General features: G+C 48.0%; 1 protein-coding gene across 7 annotated transcripts in view; it reads right to left on the bottom strand.

Moving 5' to 3' along the window:
• Positions 1 to 22,655, bottom strand: part of LOC119860433 (alpha-2-macroglobulin-like) — an 81,263-nt gene that overhangs the window by 26,335 nt on the left and 32,273 nt on the right. For all 7 annotated transcript variants that reach the window (XM_043513902.1, XM_043513914.1, XM_043513904.1 and 4 more), the window contains 17 exons: positions 20,700 to 20,720; positions 19,388 to 19,556; positions 17,062 to 17,146; positions 15,904 to 16,027; positions 14,820 to 14,934; positions 14,539 to 14,648; positions 13,912 to 14,073; positions 13,292 to 13,519; positions 12,695 to 12,758; positions 11,564 to 11,706; positions 10,834 to 10,983; positions 10,217 to 10,387; positions 9,165 to 9,252; positions 6,989 to 7,112; positions 6,078 to 6,306; positions 4,800 to 4,926; positions 4,004 to 4,125 (listed from right to left, as the gene is read on the bottom strand). In XM_043513902.1, the coding sequence (XP_043369837.1) occupies positions 4,004 to 4,125; positions 4,800 to 4,926; positions 6,078 to 6,306; positions 6,989 to 7,112; positions 9,165 to 9,252; positions 10,217 to 10,387; positions 10,834 to 10,983; positions 11,564 to 11,706; positions 12,695 to 12,758; positions 13,292 to 13,519; positions 13,912 to 14,073; positions 14,539 to 14,648; positions 14,820 to 14,934; positions 15,904 to 16,027; positions 17,062 to 17,146; positions 19,388 to 19,556; positions 20,700 to 20,720 (2,232 nt within the window). The remainder of the gene's footprint in view (positions 1 to 4,003; positions 4,126 to 4,799; positions 4,927 to 6,077; positions 6,307 to 6,988; positions 7,113 to 9,164; positions 9,253 to 10,216; positions 10,388 to 10,833; positions 10,984 to 11,563; positions 11,707 to 12,694; positions 12,759 to 13,291; positions 13,520 to 13,911; positions 14,074 to 14,538; positions 14,649 to 14,819; positions 14,935 to 15,903; positions 16,028 to 17,061; positions 17,147 to 19,387; positions 19,557 to 20,699; positions 20,721 to 22,655) is intronic.

The raw sequence follows: 22,655 nt of genomic DNA, 5'->3' as shown, positions 1-22,655 counted from the left end.
TTGCTGTTAGCACACTGTAAAACATGGGCTTTGCTTGTTACACAGAGAGAACTTCCAGCTTTACACCAGGTGCTGGTGCTGATAATATGCTGTGATATTAATGAAGTGATGTAGGGGCTCAATCCTGCCAAGTATTTAACTTTAAGTCTACCTGAGATCAATGGGACAACTCATGTGTCTAAAGTAAAGCAAGCTTTGCTGAGTCAGGGCCAAAGTGCTCAGTGCCCTGAAATGACATATTGTAATGACCCAGGGCCACCTAGAAATTCACCATTACACACTGTGGCCGATTAGTCCTGTAGGGCTACAGTAGGGATAGAACTCAGCTTCTCTTGCTCCAAAGGCCCAGACCCCCATGGCTTGAGATAAGGAAGAAGCCCTGTTATTTATTGAGATGACCATAACAATTTTGACTAAAACTCAGGAACTAAATATTGTGAAAAAAAAGGGTTTAGTCAAAACAATTTTTGTTTCTGAAACACACCCCTCCCCCGCAATATTTTATTCTTAGAATAGTCGGTTTTCCTCCTTTTTCCAACTTTTGCCAGGTAGTGAATAGTAACCAAGTGTGAAAAGTGGGCTTTCCCTCTCGTTCTTCACCCACTTAGCATCCAGGTCCACCCCTGCAGCCCCGGCTCTGCTCCAGCCCTAGCGCTAGCCCAACCCAGACCTGGAGGACACTGCGCGCTGGGTGCATTACACACAGCCCCAGCCAGCTGGAGGGAGAGGGACAGCAGTGGCAGAGCAGCGGAACACCAGATGCACATGCCATGCATGCACACAGCAGTAGGAGGAGGGCGGGCGGGGTGGCTCGGGGGAGGCAGTAGCAGAGGAGATCCCAAAAAAAGGTCTGCCTGCCGTGCCATCTTGACGAACTGAGCCTGGCGTAGGGACGGGATGGGTGCTGGGAACTGTGCGCACTGGAGAGCGGCATCTCCTTTCAGAGCTGTGTGCACATGTGAGACCCCTGGGGGCCCCTAGCCAGAGCATCCGTCGCCCCCGCAAGGTCAGCCGGAGGAGATGGGACCCTGATCCCTCCTGCTCCCCCTCTCCCTCATCATTGCCTGCCCACACAAAGTCGGGGCCCACCCAAATGTCCCATGTTAGCTACCCCATTGCTGTGCCAATACTTAACTACCCTTATAGTTAGAAAGTTTTTCCTAATATCCCACCTAAATCTCCCTTTCAGCAATCTAAGCCAATTACTTCTTGTCCTTGGTGGACATAGAGAACAATTGATCACCATACTCTTTATAACACATATTATTCCTGGGGGAATTCTGCACCAAAACTTTAAAAATTCTGCATATAATATATTAAAATTCTACATACTTTATGTGTAAAAATTACACAATATAATCATACCCATTTCAATTATTTTGGTAATTTATTTCAACTACAATACAATGGATGGAGAATGGAAGTAGGGATCATTGGAGGAAATCCCCAAACCCTCTTTGCCTAACAGTAATGTAGCTAGGCTTGACCCTTTATTTCTAGTTATTAGTCAACATATAACAATGTTATATGCAGCCATATGTTCATATTATATCACAGGCAACTGAAGAGCAAGTGAGGGCTGGGGAATCAAACTCATCGTTTATATTGGCTACTGACCATCTCCAGAAAGGTCAGAAGTAAACAGTTAATGGTGTACATTTTGATAGGAAACTGTTTCAGTCCAAAAATTTAGACCAGTTCTAATCACTCAAGCACCATAAGCATTTATAAGGCCATACTGTCATTTACAATAGGGCTCCTTTACACCACTCTGGCAATGTAAAGGAGCCTTAAAACTTTTACACCTGTTTTATGCTCCTGGGGGAATTCACTAAGAATGGGAACAAATAAGCAGGCAGGCTGCTACATTATGCTCTGCCTTAGGGGTCAGCCTGCCTCACTCCTTCCTCCAAACACCCCAAAGCCCTGCCCCTCCACGCTGGGCCTGTCGCAATAGCAAGCCAGAGGGACCGAGTCTCTCTCATTCTTTTGCTTGCTTGCTCACCTGCCCGCCCAGTCCTCCCCGTCCCCCACCATGCTGATTTACATCTCCTCCAGCTGCTCCAGGCTGCCAGGGAGGGGGAGTGACTGCGCTTCCCTTTGTTTCCCCTCAGAAGTCATTTTTCTGTGAGGAACCAAAAAAAACTGCAGAAGACATGGTGCAGAATTCCCCCAAGAGTAACATATTTGAAGATTTTTATCTTGTTCCCCTTCAGCCTTCTCTAGACTAAACAAGCCCAGTTCTTTCAACCTTTCCATATAGATCAGGTTTTCTAAACCTCTTATAATTTTTGTTGCTGTCCTCACTCCAATTTGCTCATGTTTTTCCTAAGCGTGGCACCCACAGGACTCATTCTTACCTTGAAGCTTACAGAGTTGTTTTTTCTGCATTGATACAATAATGTGAATTGTATCTTACTGAAAAAGGTGGGATCCATTTCTGTAACTCAGAGAGGATCTGCAGTATTAGATCACGTGTTACTGCTTACATCACACAATTTAAAAATGATTAGTGCTTTCCTATAATGGAAAGAGGAGTGGCTACCGTCTATCACGTGATTGTGCTCTGATCAGACTATGTAACAAGTTATCACTACTTCCCTATTACATAGAATAGCTATGGAGATTTATATTATGAGATATTGTTTAGGCTGGCTGGGTGTCACGTCAAAAAAAAAAATTGGAAAAGCCAGGGGTTCTTCATCACAAAATCTAAAAGAGACACAAATTTATAGAAAAATATGCAAAAAAATCATTGGCTCACATTACCTTGAGCATTTTTTAATTTTTTGCAACCAAATGATTTAAAATAAATAATGATAATTCACTAATCATTCACAAATGTTTTAAAATTCAGTCACTCTCCCATATTCTACTACACTGGTCACGACAGCACAAGATTTGTTACAGTTCCTGGAAGTGTCCTGTTAGGGAATGGGCCGGCAAGGTTTACAAGTAGATCTGGGAGAAATTTTTTGGAAATTTTTCGCAGTAAAATGAGGATTTGGATTGACAAAAACCTTTTTCACATTTGTGCTAAATTCACCAAATTGTTTCAGTTAAAAAAATCAAAACATCTTGTCTGGACATTTTCTAAACCAAATATTTTGATTTTTCAATTCAATATTACTTTTTAAAAATTTTAGTTTAATTTTATGTTGAAAAAAAGTAAAACAATTTGAAAAAACAACAATATGATTCATGTCAGGTCATTATCAAACTTTTTGTTGGACTTAAAACTACATTTTTTGTCAGTTTTGGTTCATCAAAAAACCGTGAAACATTTGCCTTGGCCCAAAACGATTCTTTTTTTGACTTTTCAGTTGGCCAGCAAACCAAAAAATAAGTTATTCGCACAGCTCTATTTACAAGGACCACGGTCCACATTCACAGCTGGTGTAAATCCACAGAGCTGCACTGAATTGAATGGTTTCAGAGTAGCAGCTGTGTTATTCTGTATTCGCAAAAAGAAAAGGAGGACTTGTGGCACCTTAGACGCTAACAAATTTATTTGAGCATAAGCTTTCATGAGTTACATGCATCCGATGAAGTAAGCTGTAGCTCTCGAAAGTTTATGCTCAAATAAATTTGTTAGTCTCTAAGGTGCCACAAGTCCTCATTGAATTGAATGGAGCTATGCCAATCTACACTGCTGAGGGCTTGATCCCATGACTTGTTATGGACAAAACCGAAAAGTCATGGTTTCTGTCCCAAAAGACATGGCTGTGGCAAAGGTATCACCTTTGCTCATTATTTCAAGCACACGGTGCAACAAGGTCCCAGTATTTTCCTGTAAGAAGTGATGCACTATTACAGTTTATACTGGCCAATGTAGTGACTTATCGCTGCTTCCCTTTACAGCATTAGACAATGTCTGATCATATGAAGTCATTAAGGTTTCCCTATAAAACTGAGAAGACCTGTAGCATTATATCAGTTGTCACTACACAGCAGTAAGTTATCATGGCTTCTCTATACCACAGGGACTAAACAGCCCACCTACCTCCACTAACAGCTGTTTGATCACCGTGTCCTTCCGCCCTTTGTCTAGGGACTCCACTACCTCGTTCCCGCAGGGCAGATCTGTCTTCAGGGCCTCAGCGCTCACTGAGAAATTCACAGTACCTGAAACAAAGAAGGATAAATGTTCTGCCAGGCACTGCAGCTACAGGGGTGTCAGTGTCGTTCACATGGTGTTGTTCTTTGCAGCACCACTGATTACATGGAAACCTCTCTAAAGAGGGCAGAGCTCAAGTCACATGTAGGTTAGCACTATAGCACAGCTCTGCAGAAGCCTTAGTTCCAACCCCTCAGCTCCAATGGCTACACTGAATGGGGCTGGGCCAGATGGGGTGGAGGGGAGTGCAGGGGCAGGTCTTCAGATTCTGACACTCAGACCCCTGCATGGTGTCAGAGCCATCATCTTCCTTTTCCAGAAATTTCAGACCCAACCAGTATGTCAGTCCAGGTATTCATATGGCCCTCATCGCAGTCGTGTCTGGCACCTCCCATACATGGATGAATGTATTATTCCAGTTTTACAGATGGGGAAACTGAGGCACTGGGACATTGACTTTCCCAAGAGCTGGACACTGAGTCTAGGTCTCCTGAATCCAGTCCATGCCTCAGCCATAAGGCCAGCCTTCCTCCTTTCACAGCAGATCAGTCCCTTCCAGAGAGGTTGGAGCCACCAGAAATCTTATCCAGAAATTTCGGTGCCATTTGGTCCCTTTCTCAGAAGTTTAGGAGCCATCCATTAGTCCCTGATCCTGAGATTTTAAAGTTGCCAGGTCCCTTACCCAGAGATTCTGGGGTCACAGCCCAAGACACTGTTTTCCGTCTATTCACACAGAGACAATAAGATTCTTCTTCCTTCTCCACAGGGGTAGCCCGGAAGTCATCAGATGAAGCCAGTGAGATGCTGACCTGTCCATTGTACAGAAAGGTGCCATCAGGCAGGGAGAGAGAAGGGTTCAAGGGGGTTGTGGGTAAATGGAGATGAGACAATGCAGGGGAGGAGAGGGGACATGGAGTTTGGGGGCCACAGGGATTTGGTGGGACAGGGATTGAGGTGGAGAAAACTGAGGGGTACTGTGGTTTGGGGAGGTGCAGGAGACTGAGGAGGGGCAGAGAGTTGGGTGCATGGCTCTGAAGAAACAGGTGACTGCAGGGCCTGAGTGACTCAGGACCAGTTGTGGGAGTAAAGACAAAATGGTGACCTCAAATTTACCACCTTGAGTCTGAGACCCCTCTGGTGTCTTGTTAGGGGAGGAGGCGAAGTGCTGGCTGTGGGGAGAGGGGGCTATCTGGGAGTAGCTGACAGAGAACAGAATTGGGGACCATCAGTGAGTGTAGTGAAGGGCAGGAAAGGGATGGGGAAGCAGATGAGAGTGCCTTGGGGGCTCTTAACACCATAGAGCTTGTTCCCGCTTTACTTTATTTAGAATGAAACCAATTTAAATAAAAGCTGAGAGAAAAGTCACCACAATTTTGCAGGGACCCCCTTCCTGAGTCCCCTCCAGTCCCTTGTGCTGGAGCAGAAATACACTGCAGGCTAGTGGGGCTAAAGAGTCAGTGCTGTTTCCATGGATGCAACAGGCCAGTGAGTTTCCCAGCAGCTGTAGTGCAGCTCGGGGGGTTGTGTGGCATGAGGCCAAAGGCCTAGCGCACGTGTCCATTCCAGGAAGCTGAGAGTCTCCACTAGAGTAAGGGGTGATGCACAGTGTGTGGTCACCCCAGGTGCCTTGCTTGCCATGGGGTCATGAGATAGGCACAGGAAGTCTAAGGCCAGGTGCCTTCAGCCACACAGGAAGTTGGTCTCAGGTGTATCTGCAGCTCGCAAACCTTTGTCAGCAAACAGATTCCTTCTTTCCTAATGCCCACTCTGTACCCCAGTAGTAACACACACCTAGAAGCCAATCAGATTCCTCCTTTCCATCACCCATTTCTTACCACTGTAATAAGACAATTTCCTAGGGACCAATCAGCTGCCTCCCCTGGATGGGAAGCCATGTTTCAACTGGCTCATGTGGTCTCCTCCCTGCCCCCTGCTGAGCAAAGGTGTGAGTATCCCTTACCCTGATGCAGCGGGTCAGGTAGTTGAAGACAGTGGCCTTTAGTGTGAAGGCCTCGCCGCGCACCACAGAGTAGGGCAGGGTGAGCTCCACGAAGAAGGGCTGGAAGGCTCTGAGGGACACGGTCGGGGACAGGCCAAAGCCAGTATCACTTGAAGTGCAGAACGCATTGGCTTTCCATTCTGTGATGGTGTCGGGGATGGTCACGGCCAAATCAGCTCTTCCATCAGACCTGGTGACCAAACAAGAACAAGGAGATGGGAGGAGCTTTCCTAGCTTTGGGGGAAAACAACTGTGTCTCTCACAGCATCCTGAATTAACCCCCTCCCCCCTGTTGTAATTGCAGGGTCCTTTGGGAGCACTGGGGTGTGCCTGCTGGTTGGTTATTGTAGGCTCACTGCAGAGCACTTCCTCCCATCCCATCCTACATCCAGCTCTGCAGAAGAATCATCCAGGTAACAAGACAAGGGGTGGGGTTCCATGGTGAACAACAGAAAATCCCTCAGACAGACGGCTATAGAAAAGGATGAGATGCATAGCTAATAGTGACTTCTGCACCAGAGTTGGGACCAAAAAGAAATTACACCTCCCTCTGACACACACACACACACACACACACACACACACACACACTTAACAGGGGATTGTTAATTGAGATCCACACAATTCTCTTCCAGTTACAGAGAGGAGAAGGAGTGGCTGTGGTATATTAGTAGAACTAGCTAACTTACTTCCTGCCTTTCCTCTACCTGCCTATCCATCCCTCATGCTTGTCTCTCTCTAGTCTATCTACAACAGGTACTCCATCTTTCACAGAAGGACATAAGCACATCTCATGGTGTCTGAGCAACTTCTTCTGAGTGTCTGTGTAACCCAGTTGACCACATTCACCACATCCCATAAACATCACTTACTTCATTGGAACTAAATCCCAAATCCACGTCTCAGGGAAATACTTCCGGATGGTCTCCACTGGGCCATGAGGGAGATCTTCCATCATGTCATTAACTGAAACATCTGCATCATATGAGAGCCTCGCTTTAGATGTTGGAGGAGATAAGGGAGAGAAAGGTGATATGTTAGACCTCATTCTATACCATGGCACTTTGTTTCCAGTTAGTGACAGATTGGACTCTAAACCCTAGATTTGAAACCCCCTCTTTTCAAATTAAGACCCAACTTAAACCTATCTCTGCTTGCTACCAATCACTCCTTTCCCCACCCCAATCTCCCAATGTCATCAGCTGTCTTTTCTGAATTTCTTTAGAAGCCATTGAAAAAACATCTCTATTGCCCTATTATGAGCTCAGCACTGTCTGTTTTCTAAAGACTTCTGCACTTCTTATAGGGGTGGTATGGATGGATGAACATGTTTATTCCACCTCCACCAATCATGGCGCAGATGGGAAGCCCAGACATAATAACTGTGTTGAAGCAGCCCTCTGAGCCCTGCCTATATCCACTTCAAATGGAATTAACCTGTGGAACTCACTGCCCCAAGCCGTTATAGATGCAAATAGTTCAGTGAGTTTCACAGAAAAAAATCTTGTGTATGTATATGACTAAGAGTAGCAGCAACACTAGTGACACAAGCTAGGATTCAGATGATCCGGGATACCAGTTCTTATGCTTCAGGACATAAGCTGATATCCAGCCATAGTCACAAAGAAATTTGCCCCGTAGCACAGTGAGGTGTAATACAGAGGTGTTCCACCTTCCTCTGAAGTAGCCACCATTGGCCATTGTTTGAAGAGGGACTCTGCGCTAGAAAGATGACAGTGCTGATCCAAAATGGTCAGGAGCCAGGACACTGCCATATATAGACCAGTAGTCTGATGTTCTACAGTAGGAATGGGGACATTGGATTAGAGGGTCAGTGATCTGATCTGGTTACTCTTCATTTCCACTGAGAGCATAATTAACACTAATATTTAGACATCTAATCTCAAGACTTCTTCACAAGGCTGTGTAAGTATCATTAGTCCCCTTTTACAGATAGGAATATTAAGGCACAAAGAAGTGACATGGTTCACCCAAACTCACATAACCAAGGCAATGGCAGAGATGGGAAGGAAATTCAGATTTCCTGACTCCCAATTCTAAACCCTCTCCACAAGTTCACACAGGGTATGCCGACATTGCAGTGTAAGGCCAGAGTTATGAGAACTTTAATTAGCAGATCCTGGGTTTGTTAATCTAAAGTTTGAGCGTCTACACTCACTTGTAACCCCAGTTTAGGCATTGTTGAACCCTGGGTCCCAGCCTGGGGTTCCAGCATTTACACTGCATTATGTGGGCCCATGTCCAACCACCTCTATCCCAGACTTTCTAGCGCTCTCCGAAAATGTGGCCACACTAGCCCTTTGTTCATGGAGCAGTGTGGGAAAACTTGACTGTTCACCAAACTTCACTGTCCCATGGACAAAGAAAGTCAACCTATGGGATGCTTTTGGCAGACCCCCAGAGCACGAGTCCAGTGGGGCTATATCTACACTACAAAGCAATAGGGTTTGAACCCTGGGTCCTGGTTTGACTCAGGCTCCTCCTTCCATCCCTGTGGGGTCCTGGGACCCTATGTCCAAGCCAGGAGTTTGCACGATTTGTGCATAGATAGATGGGAGTTTAGGCTACAGCCTGAGTTAAAACCTTGGGCACACATTGCAGTGTGAACATACCCACTGCCTCCCCTTTGAACTTGGCCCCCTCTCCGCTTAGTTTTTCTTCTGGTGCTTGCTATAAAATGGCAATGTGGAAGTGGAAATCTTCCTGTTCCATAAATTCAACAAGATTTAGCAGCCACTTTGTGCCAGTGCAGCACATCTATATTAGGGGGTGCAAGGTGCCACTGCATCAGTGTAGTTACAACAGTGCACATTTTCTTAGCTGGTGAGCAAGCAGGTGGAAATGGACCAGATTCCTATTTCAGGACCGACTTTCTTAGATTTCAGCCAGCATAGCTGAGAACAGAGTCTGGTCCGACTGGTCTAGTTTCCATGCAGAGGAGAGGGTGAAAGGGAGGGGAGCAGGAAAAGCACCTAACAAGGGGGTATCAGCAGGGCAAAACAAAGCAGGCTTTTTTCCCGTCATTACCATATTCCATAGATACACCGTACATTCTCTCCATGCAGAGTTTGGGCTTATGGACCTTGGAGCTGGTGAAGACTTTTAAACCCATCTCCTGTAAAAAGATAACCCAGACAGGCATGTGGTAAAGTAAACCATACGTCGGGAGATGAACATGCCGTCTGGACTGGACCGGGATGTGATGGCTTATCACAGTGCAGTGATGGGTCATTGCAAGAGCAGATACTAAGGCCCGAGGGGTCAATGCCTGTGTGGCTGGCGGGAAGCCAAGAGCAAGGTCTATGTCAGTGAAAGGCGCCAGACCAGCGGCTGGAGTCGGACGTCCTGTGTGTCCTCAGAGCAGGTTCATCAGAGGCATCAGCCATGCAAGCTTCCGCCATGCACTCAGCCCCTGCCGGCTTGCCTCAGCCCTGCCTTGGAGGGAGTTCAGCCTCTCTGGCCCAGTCCATCCCCTGCCTCTCCGCTGAGATGCCTAACAGTCATTGTCAGATGTGCTGAGGATTGGGTGATGTGAGAGCAAGTCCCATTGGGAACAAACCTGAGTTCCTGCAGGACATCAAACCCTCACCAGCTGGGGCTGGGTAATTACCCTGGGTGCTGGCTCAGAGCAGCACTCCGCACATGTGTGCGTGTGCATGCGTGTGTGGATAAAATGGGGACTGGAACTTCACAGAAACCTATGTAGACGGGAGAGAGCGTATGGGACAGGATCTCTTTGACAAAATGGCTGCAGAGGCTGAGTTGCCCATTTCTGGGCTCTATTTCTTTGCCCCAGCTATTAGGACGTCTCCTTGTCATGTTTAAATTAGTGATTGGAAACCTCTAGAGTTCAGTGGTTGAGAGAGGCATTCAGTCCTCAGTGCTGGGGGGTTCCCATCTGGGGTTTTCTGGCCCAACTTTAGTAATTACCTTGAGTGTGCTAGCTAACAAGCACCCAGCTAAATGCGCTCAGACAGCACCTATGGGATATGAGAGGAGTTTGCTCCCCCAAGAACACGGAGGGGAAATCTTCTGAACTAACAGCGATTTCACACAGTAAAGGGAGATGTGGCGCTCACCTTGAGAACGTTGTAGGCGTCCCCTTCACCGTCAGGAGAAATGGGTCTGTAGATGAATCCATTTAAAATGACGTTCTCGAGTGTCACACAAGGGTTATCATCTTCTTCCTCCAAATGGTGCTCCCGGTAATTATAACCCCTGATCTCCTTCACCGGGAGCAAATCATACACCTGCGGGTATGACACGTCTTGATGTCAGTGACCACAGGCCCAATAATAATAAACCAGTGTGTGCCACCCTAGTGATCACAGACAACTTTAAGCTAACACACCTGTGCGTGCAATCCCAGTGACCAAGGGTGATTCTATAATAACAAACCCTACAGTAACAGAGCAGAATGTCTGACTCCAGGGCTCAGCACTGACTTTTCAATAATAACCCAGTTTGTGCTGACCAGTGCTCACCAGCGGCCCCAGAACTATAAACCACTGGGTGCAGTAATAGTTTTCATGAATGCCCTACATAGATCAAGCAGTGGGCGCAGACCCTGTGCTGACGTGGGACCCTACAATAACAGGCAGACTGCTCTGCCCTAGCTTTCACGAGTGATTCTCTGCACTTTCCAGACAAGATCATCTCTTGTGCCCGTTGATCACCAGGCCAGGCTGGCACTTACAGAGCTGGGCGAGAGCTCGGCTTCAGGCTTCATGAGGAGGACACTCTTGTCCACAGCACGGATGGCGCACAGGGAGCCCGGGGAGGCTCTGACCCGGAGGTGAGTGTCGGAGGCGGGGAGGCCCTCGGCCGGTGAGAAATGCAAGTCGACCTGCAACCCCAGGAAAGGTGTTAGAGGAGCTACTTCTCCAGATACCTTCACATGCTGCCCCGCAGCACAGCTCAGTCCTGGAACAATCTCACCCAGCTCTGCCAATGCCCCTCAACTCTGCCCTGCAGCCCCCCTTGCTATTCCAGTCCTGGGCTCCCCACACAGCTCTTCCAATGCTCCTCAGTCCTGCCCTGCAGCCCCCCGGTATTCCAGTGCTGGGCTCCCTATACAGTTCTGCCTATGCCCCTCAGTCCTGCCCTGCAGCCCCCCTGCTATTCCAGTCATGTGCTCCCCACACAGCTCTGTCAATGCCTTTCAGCCCTGACCAGTGCAATTCAAACACGACCAGTAGCGCCCCCTATACGTCAGTTCTGCTTCCACCCTCCATAATTCTGCCTATGCAAATTAGTCCTGATGTGCATTCATCTCTCATATTCAATTGCTGATCCATGGTTAGTGCCCGATGGGTCATGGAGCCATTGAATGGTTCCTGAGTCTTCCTTGAAATTTGCCGTTCCAGGTTCCACAGGTGGGCCATTGTCCATGGGGTGAATGCGAGTTATAGAAACCGGATGCTCACCTTATTGGCAAAGCAGTTTTCAATCTTGAAATCTTCGGAATTGGCGATAACTTCCCCGCTGGGCAAAGTGGTATATATGAGTATCCGGGCCAGGGGGGCAATATCAGGCCTCACGGGGAGCCTCAGCTCAAATACCTGGATAACTGGCAAACAGAGGGGAGTTGGGGGAGCGGCTAAGCTATAGAGAATCAGCTCCAAGGCCACACATTTCCTTAGGCTTCCTCATTATGGCTGCAATATCAGCCACCCTGAAAAATGCGCTATCCAAGGGTAAGAGTTTTGGCGCATAGTTGAGGCCTTTGACTCTTACTGCAGACACCTGGTGTGGGATATTCAGGTGAGATGGGTTTGGTGGATCTCAGCATGTCCTCTAAATCCATGTCAGCTAGAGTCTAGCACCGTTCTACATCAGTGCAGAATGCCTCTGCCCATGCAATAATGAAAGTGAGGAAAGAAGTGCGTGTTGTACAGTGGCTCTGTGCGGAGGGTTGTGCGCACAGGGCTGCAGAGGCGGTGGGATTCCACACTCCTGCTCCTCAAGGTGGAATTTGCCCAGCCAGCCTGAATCAGTCAAACTGGGAATCCCTTGAGAGTGCGATTAACGAAATGAAATCGGTCAGGGAAACTGTGTGTGTGTGTCAAAGAGAGAGAGAGACCATGACTAGTGAGACAAGGAGGAGAGAAAGAGAGAAAGTGAAGAGGAGAGAAGGGTGCTGTTCTCGTCACTTCCTAGAGACACAGCAGCTCAGCCTCCCAGGACAGACAGAGAAAGGTGTGGGGAAAGCTCACGAGAATGGGTGGAAATTTTTCAGATGATTTTTTGTTGTTGAAAAATGTAGACTCAGATCAATGAAAACATTTAACAAATTTGTGTGAAATTCACCATATGGTTCTGGTCAGAAAAAAAATTGGCAACAAATCAGAAGGTTTTGTTTCGACATTTCCTAAATGAAAGGTTCCATTTTTCAATTCAAAACAATTCCTCATTTACAATTTCCCTTCAATTCTATTTAAAAAAGATGAAAGCAGCTCAAAAGTGAAATGGTTCAGCCGCTCCCAAACAATTGTTTTTTGAGGTTTCTGGTTCGGCCAGCGAACCAGGAAATCAGTTATTCACACAGCTCTACTCACGTTCTCTATCCCCCACGGGATGCACCTCGGTGCCTGCCCTCACAATGCCTCCCTTGGCCATCACCTGCCAGGAAGAAGAAACCCATCTGTTACAAAAAGAAAAGAAGTACTTGTGGCACCTTAGAGACTAACAAATTTATTAGAGCATAAGCTTTCGTGAGCTACAGCTCACTTCATCGGATACTCCTTTTCTTTTTGCGAATACAGACTAACACGGCTGCTACTCTGAAACCCATCTGTTACAGGGGTCCTGGTGGGAGGTGCGGGATGCTCATGGGGGAATGCTGGGGGTGGAGGGTGTCTATACTGATGCCTTCCTATGAGGAAGGAGCAGAAAATCCCGCAGAGCCATACAGAGAGTCCCAGACCCAGACTGGAGTTTACAGGGACCTCGAACGAGTCAGAAATTCTCTCTCCCAGCACAAATCATCCACTCACTGGCCAATTCTGCATTTTCTTCACTGGCTTTTACATGTAAATGTCAAGGTCAAGTGAGCCTGGCCTCGGGGCAGTTTGGTGGCCTGGGACATATATGGGTGTCTGGCCTCCAGTGCTGTGTCATGTGTACGGAGGTAGAGGTCATGAGGTCGGGCTTACCAAATAGTAAAAGACGATTTCCTTCTGCTCCCCCATGGCCTCTGGCTTCAGGATGTAGTGCACCCGGACCATCACATTGGATCCACAGCTTAAAGTCTGAGACATGGGCTCGATTTTGAGAAAGCTCTTACTTGGGGAGTAAAAGCGTGTTGCTGTGTGAACGACGTTACCATACACAGGGGTGACCCAGTCTGTGTCGTAACAGTTCAGTTCATGTTTATGGTTTGCCTGATAAAGAAGAACATTTTTACATCAGATCAAAAAGTGAGTAACAAGTCTACTAGCATTTCAGAAGGAAAAAGCGGGTAATTTTAAAAACATGTTCTTGGCAGATTTTTCAGTGCACAGTGCATTGATCTGCATTTTCCATGTTCGTGTGGAGAGAGAGAGATGGAGAACCAGAGGGAGAGCGACTGAGTGTGTGAAAGACAGAAAGAACAAGGGACAGACAGAGAGAGAACAAGACAGAGAGGAGGAGAAATTTGTTTGAAATTCCCAGGCAACAAACTCTTTGTTTTATCTCTCGATGGGCAGAGAGATCAATAAACCCACGGACATCTCCCTTGGAGATCAGCCAGTGACACCTCCCATCCCCTAGCTCTCTGGATTCAGCCACTCACAGTGATGTGAATGGAGGTGTCTGTGAAGTTGACAGTGTCTATGGAAAACCAGACTCGGCCCTCTTCATTTGTTGTGTAGTTGGCTTCGTATTTGTTTTCCCCTATGGAAATCCGGATTGTTTCATTGGTGATTGGAGAATCGGTCCCGTCCACCAGCTTCACCTAAACCAACAAATCCAAATCTCCGTTGCTGATACCAGGCAGGGAAAGCAGTCCCCACAGTCCTAATGACCCTTTGCCCATGTTATTCCTTTGAGGCAGCTCCAGAGGGTGTTTCCTACAGAGCCAACCAAGGGCCAGGTATGTGTGAACATGCTGGGTAAGTCTGAACCACCTGAGCATCCTCACAGAATGTGTGATTGGGAACATAGGAAGGACTGTGCCGGCCAACCAATGGGCCTTATTCTCTGTATCCTGTCTCTGACAGCACCAGGGGTCAGAGGAAGGTGCTGCAATTCCCACTAATGGCAAGGATACCACAGCATGTGTGGAGGCAGAGGGAGATGGCTCCTGTTCCCGTGGTTTGTGATCCTCCCACATTTTCCCTTTTCCGTTTGCATGTTCTCATTCTCCACAGACAAGCACACTCGTGTCAGGTAATTTCCTGGGCTCTCAGAGGTTCCCTACCTGCCCGGAGAAGGGGATCCCTGGTTTGTAATGAGAGTCCACCTGCTCAAAGCTGATTGTGCTCATGGTGCCTGTGATCTCACTGGAGCCTGTCCCAATTAACTCTACCCCTGCAAGAAAACATGGCAAAGAGGGGCTTGAACTAAAGCACTGGCCTGCAGCTCCTTCAGATGCTCCAATGCTGCCCCCCATGTTGTCGAGCTCTGCCAGTGCCATTCAGTGCTGGCTTGCAACACCCACTGCTATTGCAGTGTAACCCCCCAGGTCAGCATGATGCATACCTGTACCCTCTTCCGTGATCTTGCCTTGCACCTCAATTTTCATCTCATAACCCTTTCGCTTGAGCTGGAATATTTTAGTCTTCACCACGTTGGAGACACAGCCTCGAATGTCCGCCTGAGCCAGAGACCAAAGAAGAAATTACCATGGAAATCCCTGTACAATTCAGGTCCGTGTGGAACAGGAACAGATACCCCAGTGCCCAAGACATTTGCCTGCTGCTTGGTTTGCCTTAATCCCATCCTCTTACTGGCTTGATCCGGCCTGACTCCCTCTCTTCCTTCTTCCTCAACAAACCAATCCAGGCATCTCTGGTCCCAGTTACTTATCCAACATACAGCCCTCTCTGATGCATTTCACCACAAATTCTCCTACTTACATGCCTGGTTCCCTGATTGTTCAGATCACATCCCCTAGATCTGCAACTTCCCATCAGTGTGATAAATCTCCTTGTGTCTTTAATCCACCCCTGGAATCCTCTCTCTTTCTCCATGCACATTCTTGCTCTCCTCTTCCTTCTCTCGTTCTCGCTCTCATTCGTCTCCTCCTCCTATCTGTCTAACCTACTTCTATTTTCTCTCTCTTACTTTCTTCTCCTTCATAGTCTCCCTCTCTCTCTTTATTGCTCTACCCCATTCTCTCTACCTCCTTGCCCTGTCTCTCTCTTTCTTCTTCCTCTTGTGTTCTCTCTCTCTTCCAGATCCTACAGTTCCCTCTTGCTTTCTCCTCTGCTCTGCTCCACTCCCCATCTCAATCCCGTTCACAGATACAAAAACCTCTCAGGGTCTTTTCTTTCCCAGCTAGAAGAAACGTCCATCCAGGGGTGAATCCTGATCTGACAGATGTGAATGGGAGTTTTGCCATTGAGTTCAATGGGGCCAGGATTTCACCCAACGGGTTTTTCTTCATAATTTATATCCCCCAGCCCTGGCCTCACCTCCTCCTAACCAATACCTTCCTCCTGTGAGACAGAGCCCAACCCAGAACACAGAATCCCAGCGGAGGTCTAACAATTCCCTTTGACAGACACAGATCACCCTCCTCAAGACAGTCACTTCCTGCCTATGGGATGGGCCTTGGACTCACCTGTCTGGTGAATTCCTCACACACAGCCTCGGCCTCTCTTCCATAGCAGTGTGACCTGGACTGGGAGAATCTCCGGCACACACGGACATTCACCAGGCCGGGCACAGGGGTCCCATAGGTGTATCTGTAACCAGAGAGGCATTAAAGAGACACAAGGTGCTTAGATGGGGAGACAGAGTCATGCAGAAGAGGCCTTTTGGGGCTCTTTATACCATTACCCCTGAGGACCCTGTGGCTGGTTTCCTAATGTCTATTCTCTGGAGCGTTGTCTAGTCCTGTTTTCCAATGACTCAAGTGACGGGGTTCCAGCCATTTCCTGGGGGAGATTATTCCATTACCCAGCAGGCCTCCCCATTAGGAAATGTTGCCCATTAGTCAGGCTCTTCTGCCCCTTAATCAGTTGAGTTTCCCTTCTCCCAGCTCCCTCCCATTTGGCCACACCTTTCTGGTATGGAAGAGCCCAGACCTGCGGACAGTATTCCAGGTGCAATCTCCTCAGAGCTGTGGGGCCCAGAGCAGACACTGTTTTCCAGGCGGGGTCGCGCTAAGGCTGTATAGAGAGGGATTATCATCTCCCGTCACCACTGCACGACACCTCTGGAGCACTGTTTTCAGCTCCGGGCACCTCTTTGCCCAAAAGCCATCGACAAATTGGAGGGAGTTCAGAGAAGAGCAAGAAATATGAGCAGGGAGCTGGAGGGAGGGATTTATGTCGAGGGAAGGAAGAGTTAAATCTGGCAAGTCTGGTTACGGGATGTCTAAGAAGGGACGTAATTTCTGCCTACAAGTGTCTGAAGGAGGCATCACCAAAGGGGGCAGGGATTATTTAAGGAGGCACTTGGGGGTCTGATTAGGAAGGATGGAATGATGTTAAGAAAGGGGAAATTTGAGTTGAATAATGGAGAAAACCTTTCTGAGAGGGAGCTGTATGGGGCTGAGGCATCATTTCCTGGGGCAGGGGAGGAGCCCCATTTCTTGGGATGTTTAAAACTTGGGCTGGAGGCAGACTAAACAGTAGGGAACAATCCTGCCCAGGGCCCTTGGGGATGGAGAGAAAGTGACCCAAGGGGCCTTCTCCAGCTCTGGTTTCTGGGGGTAGCAGCAGGAAGGCAACAGTGGATGAGCACAAAAAACGGTGACTCAAACCCTGAAACTCACAGACCACAGACGGCCACTTTCAGCTCCTCATCCTGGATGGTGATTTTCTTGGGCAGCTTCACTGACACCTCGTACTTGGGCAGCACTGAGGGAGAGAGAGGGGCCAGATGTTGAGCAGAGCAGAGGGAACACGTGTACATCACTGTCACTTCCCCACTGAGTGACAGACACAGCCTCTCCCCCTCCCACTCCCAACGCATGGTGCCAGATCTTCAGCCTGCTACAAATCACCACAGCTCCATGCCCCTCAGTGCAGCTGTGCCAGTTTACACCAGCTGAGGATCCGGCCAGGGACTGTGGAACTGAAGAGAAAAACACCGTAACCCCTGCTCCCCTCCCCTTCACTCCCCTTGCCCAACCCTGCCCGCCGGGCTGTCGTTGCTTTAGAGGCTGTATTCTAAACTATGCAACACAAGTGATACCTAGTGAGGGCCCGACTCCCCAGTGCACCATCGTCACTCATCAGATTTAAAGGGCCACATTCACTGTGTGCTCTGGCTGCTTTGCTGCTTCAGTGAAGTAAAGCTGCTATAAGCCCGGTTACTTTGCATCCCTGCTGGAGTGGTACAAAGCAGACGGACTCCACCAGTGAATCTGGCCCCGAAAGTTCAGCCATTTTAAACTTATCCCTGCATGAAAAGAGTTGGATAAAAGCTGTTTCATAACACGGTAAAAGCAAATATTATTTCCTGCTGGCTGAGTTCACAGACTGCATTCCCCTTCTGGCTGGGCACTAGAATGTCATGTTTCAGTCCCAAGGTGAATTTTCTCAGCAATTCTGAACTAACTGAATGAGGGGGTAATAATGGAAGAGAGACATTGACTGGGGGGGTGTGGAGGGGACTGGAGAGCAGACTCAATAAGACAATGGTTCTCAAACTTTTGTACCGATGATCCCTTTCACATAGCAAGCCTCTGAGTACGACCCCCCCCTTATAAATTAAAAACCCTTTGAACTATATTTAACACCATTATAAATGCTGGAGGCAAAGTGGGGTTTGGGGTGGAGGCTGACAGCTTGTGATCCCTCATGTAATAACCTCGCAACCCCCTGAGGGGTCCCGACCCGCAGTTTGAACCCCTGCAATAAGAGCTGCTGTAGCTATAAGGCTCAGGCAAAAGCCAGCATGGCTTGGAGTGGCACACGCAGAGGCACCCCAAGCAAGGAGGTGGCAGTCTGTCCAGAGCCAGGTCACACTGGGGCACTGGAACCAGGGAGATCGGCCCAGCTGAAGCACATGCTGGTCACAGTGCCCACACTGCCACGCTGACTGGTGTTCGGAGCTCTGCGGGTTCGCCCTACAAGAGCCCTGCTTTAAAGCCCTTCAGCTGCGACGCCCTGTGGTACCTATCCCGCAGTTCCCAGCACAGACCCCAGAAGCAGTGGATTCTGGGAAGTTTCAGAATGCCCTGTCCGGACAGCAGCGAGAGGCCTCGTGGAGCCACTGTTACTCACCCGTTCAGAATGAGCTGGCTCTTAGGCTTGCTGAGAGCAAGCTCTTGGAATGCACGTAAGTGGCTGGAGGATTTCTGTGGGACGATTCACAAGTGATCGGGGTGGGGGCTGGAGTGGTACATTGTCCTAGACTAGACAGAGCTGTACTTTCTCTCTCCTTGGGTTGATTAGTGGCAACCACTGTAATTAAGGTTGCAAAATGGGTTCTCTGAGAATCTACCACTCCTGTTGGCCTCTTTTTCCTTTCCTCATAAACCTTCCGAAAGTTTGCCCTTTGGGGCTGATGTTTTCCAGGCTTGATCTCCAGCCAAAGTGTCTTTATTTACTTATTTTGAATGTTTGAAGATGTTCTGGGTGCCAGGGGCCGCAAGGACAAAGGTGTGAAGACCAGAGTGGGAGAAGAGGAGAAAGGAGAGGTGAGTTAAGCCAGTTTCATTGGCAGAGCACAGGGGGAGCAAACTGTGCCACTGTAATGCAGCATTCACATAGTTTGTACTGCACACAACTGGTAGGAAAAACCCTACACAAAAATAAAGCTGCATTGTACTGAGACTGGAATCACAGCCCAAATCCAGTAGGCCCGAGGGATGGGCCTTTGTATTCAGACCCAGATACTCCCAGGCTTACAGTGAACAGTGACCCTGACAGTTCAAGTGCTGAGGAGAAAGCTACACACCACTGGATGCAGGCTCAGATCCTGATCCCTTAAAGCATGCAGTGTTTTTCTGGCCCATTCCTCAGATCACTCTTCACACATCTACACCCCAGACAATCCTGAACTGGATTTTTGTGCCTGGAATGGATGAATCCCAGACAATTGCTCCTGCTTCCAACACCCCCAGCCCCAGCACGAGTGGGACCCTTCCTTACCGTATTCCTCCACAGTAAAGGAGTGTTCTAGATTGGTCCCTGACTCTTTCTGCACCACCACTTTGTAGGTGCCTTGGATGGGCTCGGAGGTCAGGAGGAAGGAGAGCTGGGTGAGGCCCCCATTTAACTCCACCTCTTGCCACTGATATACACGGTTTTTTTGCGGATCCTAGAGGTGAGGAGAGCACAAGGAAGACTCTTAATCTTTCATTTACACACAGGGTGTCTACACGGCATGAGGCTGCAGAGCAGGGTGGTTGCAGTCCAATGTTTGGCAGAGATACAGGATATATATGATTATCTCCCTCTCCTATAGCTGACGTTAGGGCACCTGGTGGCCGGCTCTGTACTTTCCCAGTAGTCTGTAAGGATTCAGTCAAGTTCTCTGCAATCAGCGTGTGATTAAACAGCCAGCTACCAGCACTGAATCTATTCCATTGTCTGCCCACCTGATCAACATGCCCACATCCATATGGAGTGGGCAAGGAGGATGGGAGAGAGCAAGGCTAAGAAACCTATGAACAGACGGCAGGATGCACTGAGTTTTTCTGTGCCTGGGAGTTTTAATGTTACATTTGCAGTTCAACTGCAACTGCTCTGGCTGAGGACTGAAATATTCAGGTTACCTATGGGGCTGAGAAAACCCTCCCTATGCAGGTATGTGAAAGGCAATGGGCTCTGGAAATGCTAATCTGGTTTTAAATATGTTGTTGTTTGGGCTACCTTTCTGGTTCAAGCAGCCAGTATATCTTTGACCAGTATAGCTTATCGCTGTACGGGAAGGGGAATGAACTATGCCAGTATAAGGCACCTCTATGCTGGTATAACTGGGCCCATGCTAGCGGCTGCATTGGTTTAACTACGTTGGTATAAAATCCCATCCCTGACTGACACAGTTAAACTGGAATGAAATTTGTGTGCAGACCAGGGCTCACTTTCACAAAAGATCCTTTTCAGGCTCCTTTAAACAACCTAAAGAAGCAGAAAAGGTCACAGGCCCATTTTTCCCCTTTGCAGGTCACGTTTCAATGTTGCGCTGCAGCTGAGGACTGAAATCTCTAGGGTGATCCAATGCTGAGAGGATCCAATGATCACCCACGGTGGGTGGGGTGAATGCAGGACTCTATTTCCTATTCACACAGATTCATCCTTACTTCCTTGCTCTGAGCCCCCTAGTGGCCGCACTACCCATTCACAATGACAACCGCACTACACACCCCCTCTGCTGTGGAGCACGAGAGTCTCCCCGTCCCCGCAGCAGCCCCAGCTTTCAGCTAGCAGCTGTGAGAGTAAAAATCAATGTGCCACTTACCTTGATGAAGACCAGTGGAAACTGTGGGGAAAACAGGGAAAAGCAGAGTTAGAAATACAGGTCAGACGTGCACTGAGCTCATTTATCCTGTTCAGAGGACTTCTGCATCTCTCCCTTGCATTTCCCTCTGCCCCTTGCTCTCTGTTACTCAATGAGAAACTCCTGTGGGGCCTTCTAATGTTTTAGAGCCTGAACTGGTCAATTTAACACAGCTGTGAAATTAAACACTTCATTTTGCATTTAGAGGATTCAGGGTAAAAATTTCAAAATCACCTAAGTGACTTAGAAGCCTTTTTCAAAAATGATTTAGGCACTTTAGGCCGAAATCCACAAAGGGATTTGGGGATCTAACTCCCATTGATTTCAATTGGAGTCAGGCACCTACATACCTCTGAGGTTCTGTGGCTTAGCAGCCAAAGAGCCACTTTCAGTGAGACTTTGTAAAGGTGGCAGATTTGTAAAGGTGTTTAGGTGTCTAACAATGCAAGTGGAGTTTCCAAGTGCTGAGGTATCTAGTTCCCAACTGCAACCAGTCTCCTAACCTGCCTATGTGCTTTTGAAAATCGCACTAGGCACCTACCTGCAACTTTAGGCACCTAAATCCCTTTGGCAATCTGGCCCAAAGTGCCCAAGTCACTTTTAAAAATGGGACTTGGGTTTCTAAGTCACTGAGGCACTTTGGAAATGTGCCCCTGAGTGTGTAGCCATTTGGAAAGTCGCTGGTTTTCAGGGCTTTCAGGTGGCAACTCAAATCTCTGTGTCCTGCTCTGTAGCATCAGACGGGGCCTGCTGCTGGGATGTCTCCTTGGGGACCCCTGCTTCTGCAAACTCGCAGTGAGGTTTTGGAGGGGAGTCAGCTAGGTCACAGTGTACGATGTACAGGAAGGTGTGACAGAGCCAGGTATAGGGGTCTTGAGGCCCAGTCACATGCCTTCCCACAAGACAGAAGTGATCTCCTCAGGGCCTGACTCACTGCTGGCCCATCCCTGGTGCTGTCACTCACACCAGTGCAAAGTGGGGCACACAGCAACTAGTCTCATTTGGCAACATTTTATGCCCACTTTGCTCTGGTGTTAATGATGCTGCAAGGTGCATGGCACTGGGGAATCAGGCCCTTAGGATGTTCCTAAAGCTACCACTGAAAGGCTCAGATTTCCAGTCCTATCAAATGGAGAAGCCCAGTGCTTAATTAGTACCAGAGCTTGCCAGAGCAGAGCCCCTGCACCTCTAGGCTTGGCAGTTCATAGCCCTGGCACCTCTGGGCTTACTGCGTCAGTTATGAAAGTAAAAAAAATGCTTGAGCCCCAGCACCTAATTGCTTGAGCTTCTTTCATTACAAATTCATTACACATCTCTTTCATTACAAATTAAGCTCTGGAGAAGCCAGTTATTACTCGGCATGTGGAAACCAACGGCTTCTTTTTGATAGTTAATCTTAGTAATTCTGTTCAATGTACTAACTTCTCTGGTAGTGTTTTATGTTTTCTTGTGATCAGATGAAGTGATCAGACTCTCCTTGTTACACTAGCCTGCTCCTTTACCTTCAGAATAATGATTTGCCTCTGCACATTCATCTGCCCTGCTGTTCATTCCCTCTGCCCTGAAATCCTGTTCCCTATATTCAGAGAGCCCTTAAGGATGCCACAAACAGAGGATTATGATTTTTAAGATGTAACAGAAGATGGAGGGAGGTTCTTAGCTCCACCAACTTTGGGCAATTTATCATGTAGTCCTCCTTCAGCCTTTTCTTTTCTAGACTAAACATTGACCAATTCTTTCAACCTTTCCTCATAGATCAGGTTTTTGAAAACTCTTATAAATGTTGTTGCTCTCCTCTGAAATCTTTCCAGTTTATTCACCTCTGGCAACAAGATCCTAACAGGACAATTTTCACTCCCTGCTCCAGGGGCAAGATGAATCTCCTTCCCAAGTATAAGGAGAAGAAAACACTGAGAA

The sequence above is a fragment of the Dermochelys coriacea genome, chromosome 1 (genome assembly GCF_009764565.3).
Source record: "Dermochelys coriacea isolate rDerCor1 chromosome 1, rDerCor1.pri.v4, whole genome shotgun sequence".
NCBI lineage: Eukaryota > Metazoa > Chordata > Testudines > Dermochelyidae > Dermochelys > Dermochelys coriacea.
The sequence above is the reverse complement of the archived record's forward strand: the minus strand, read 5'-3'. Positions and strand labels throughout refer to the sequence as shown.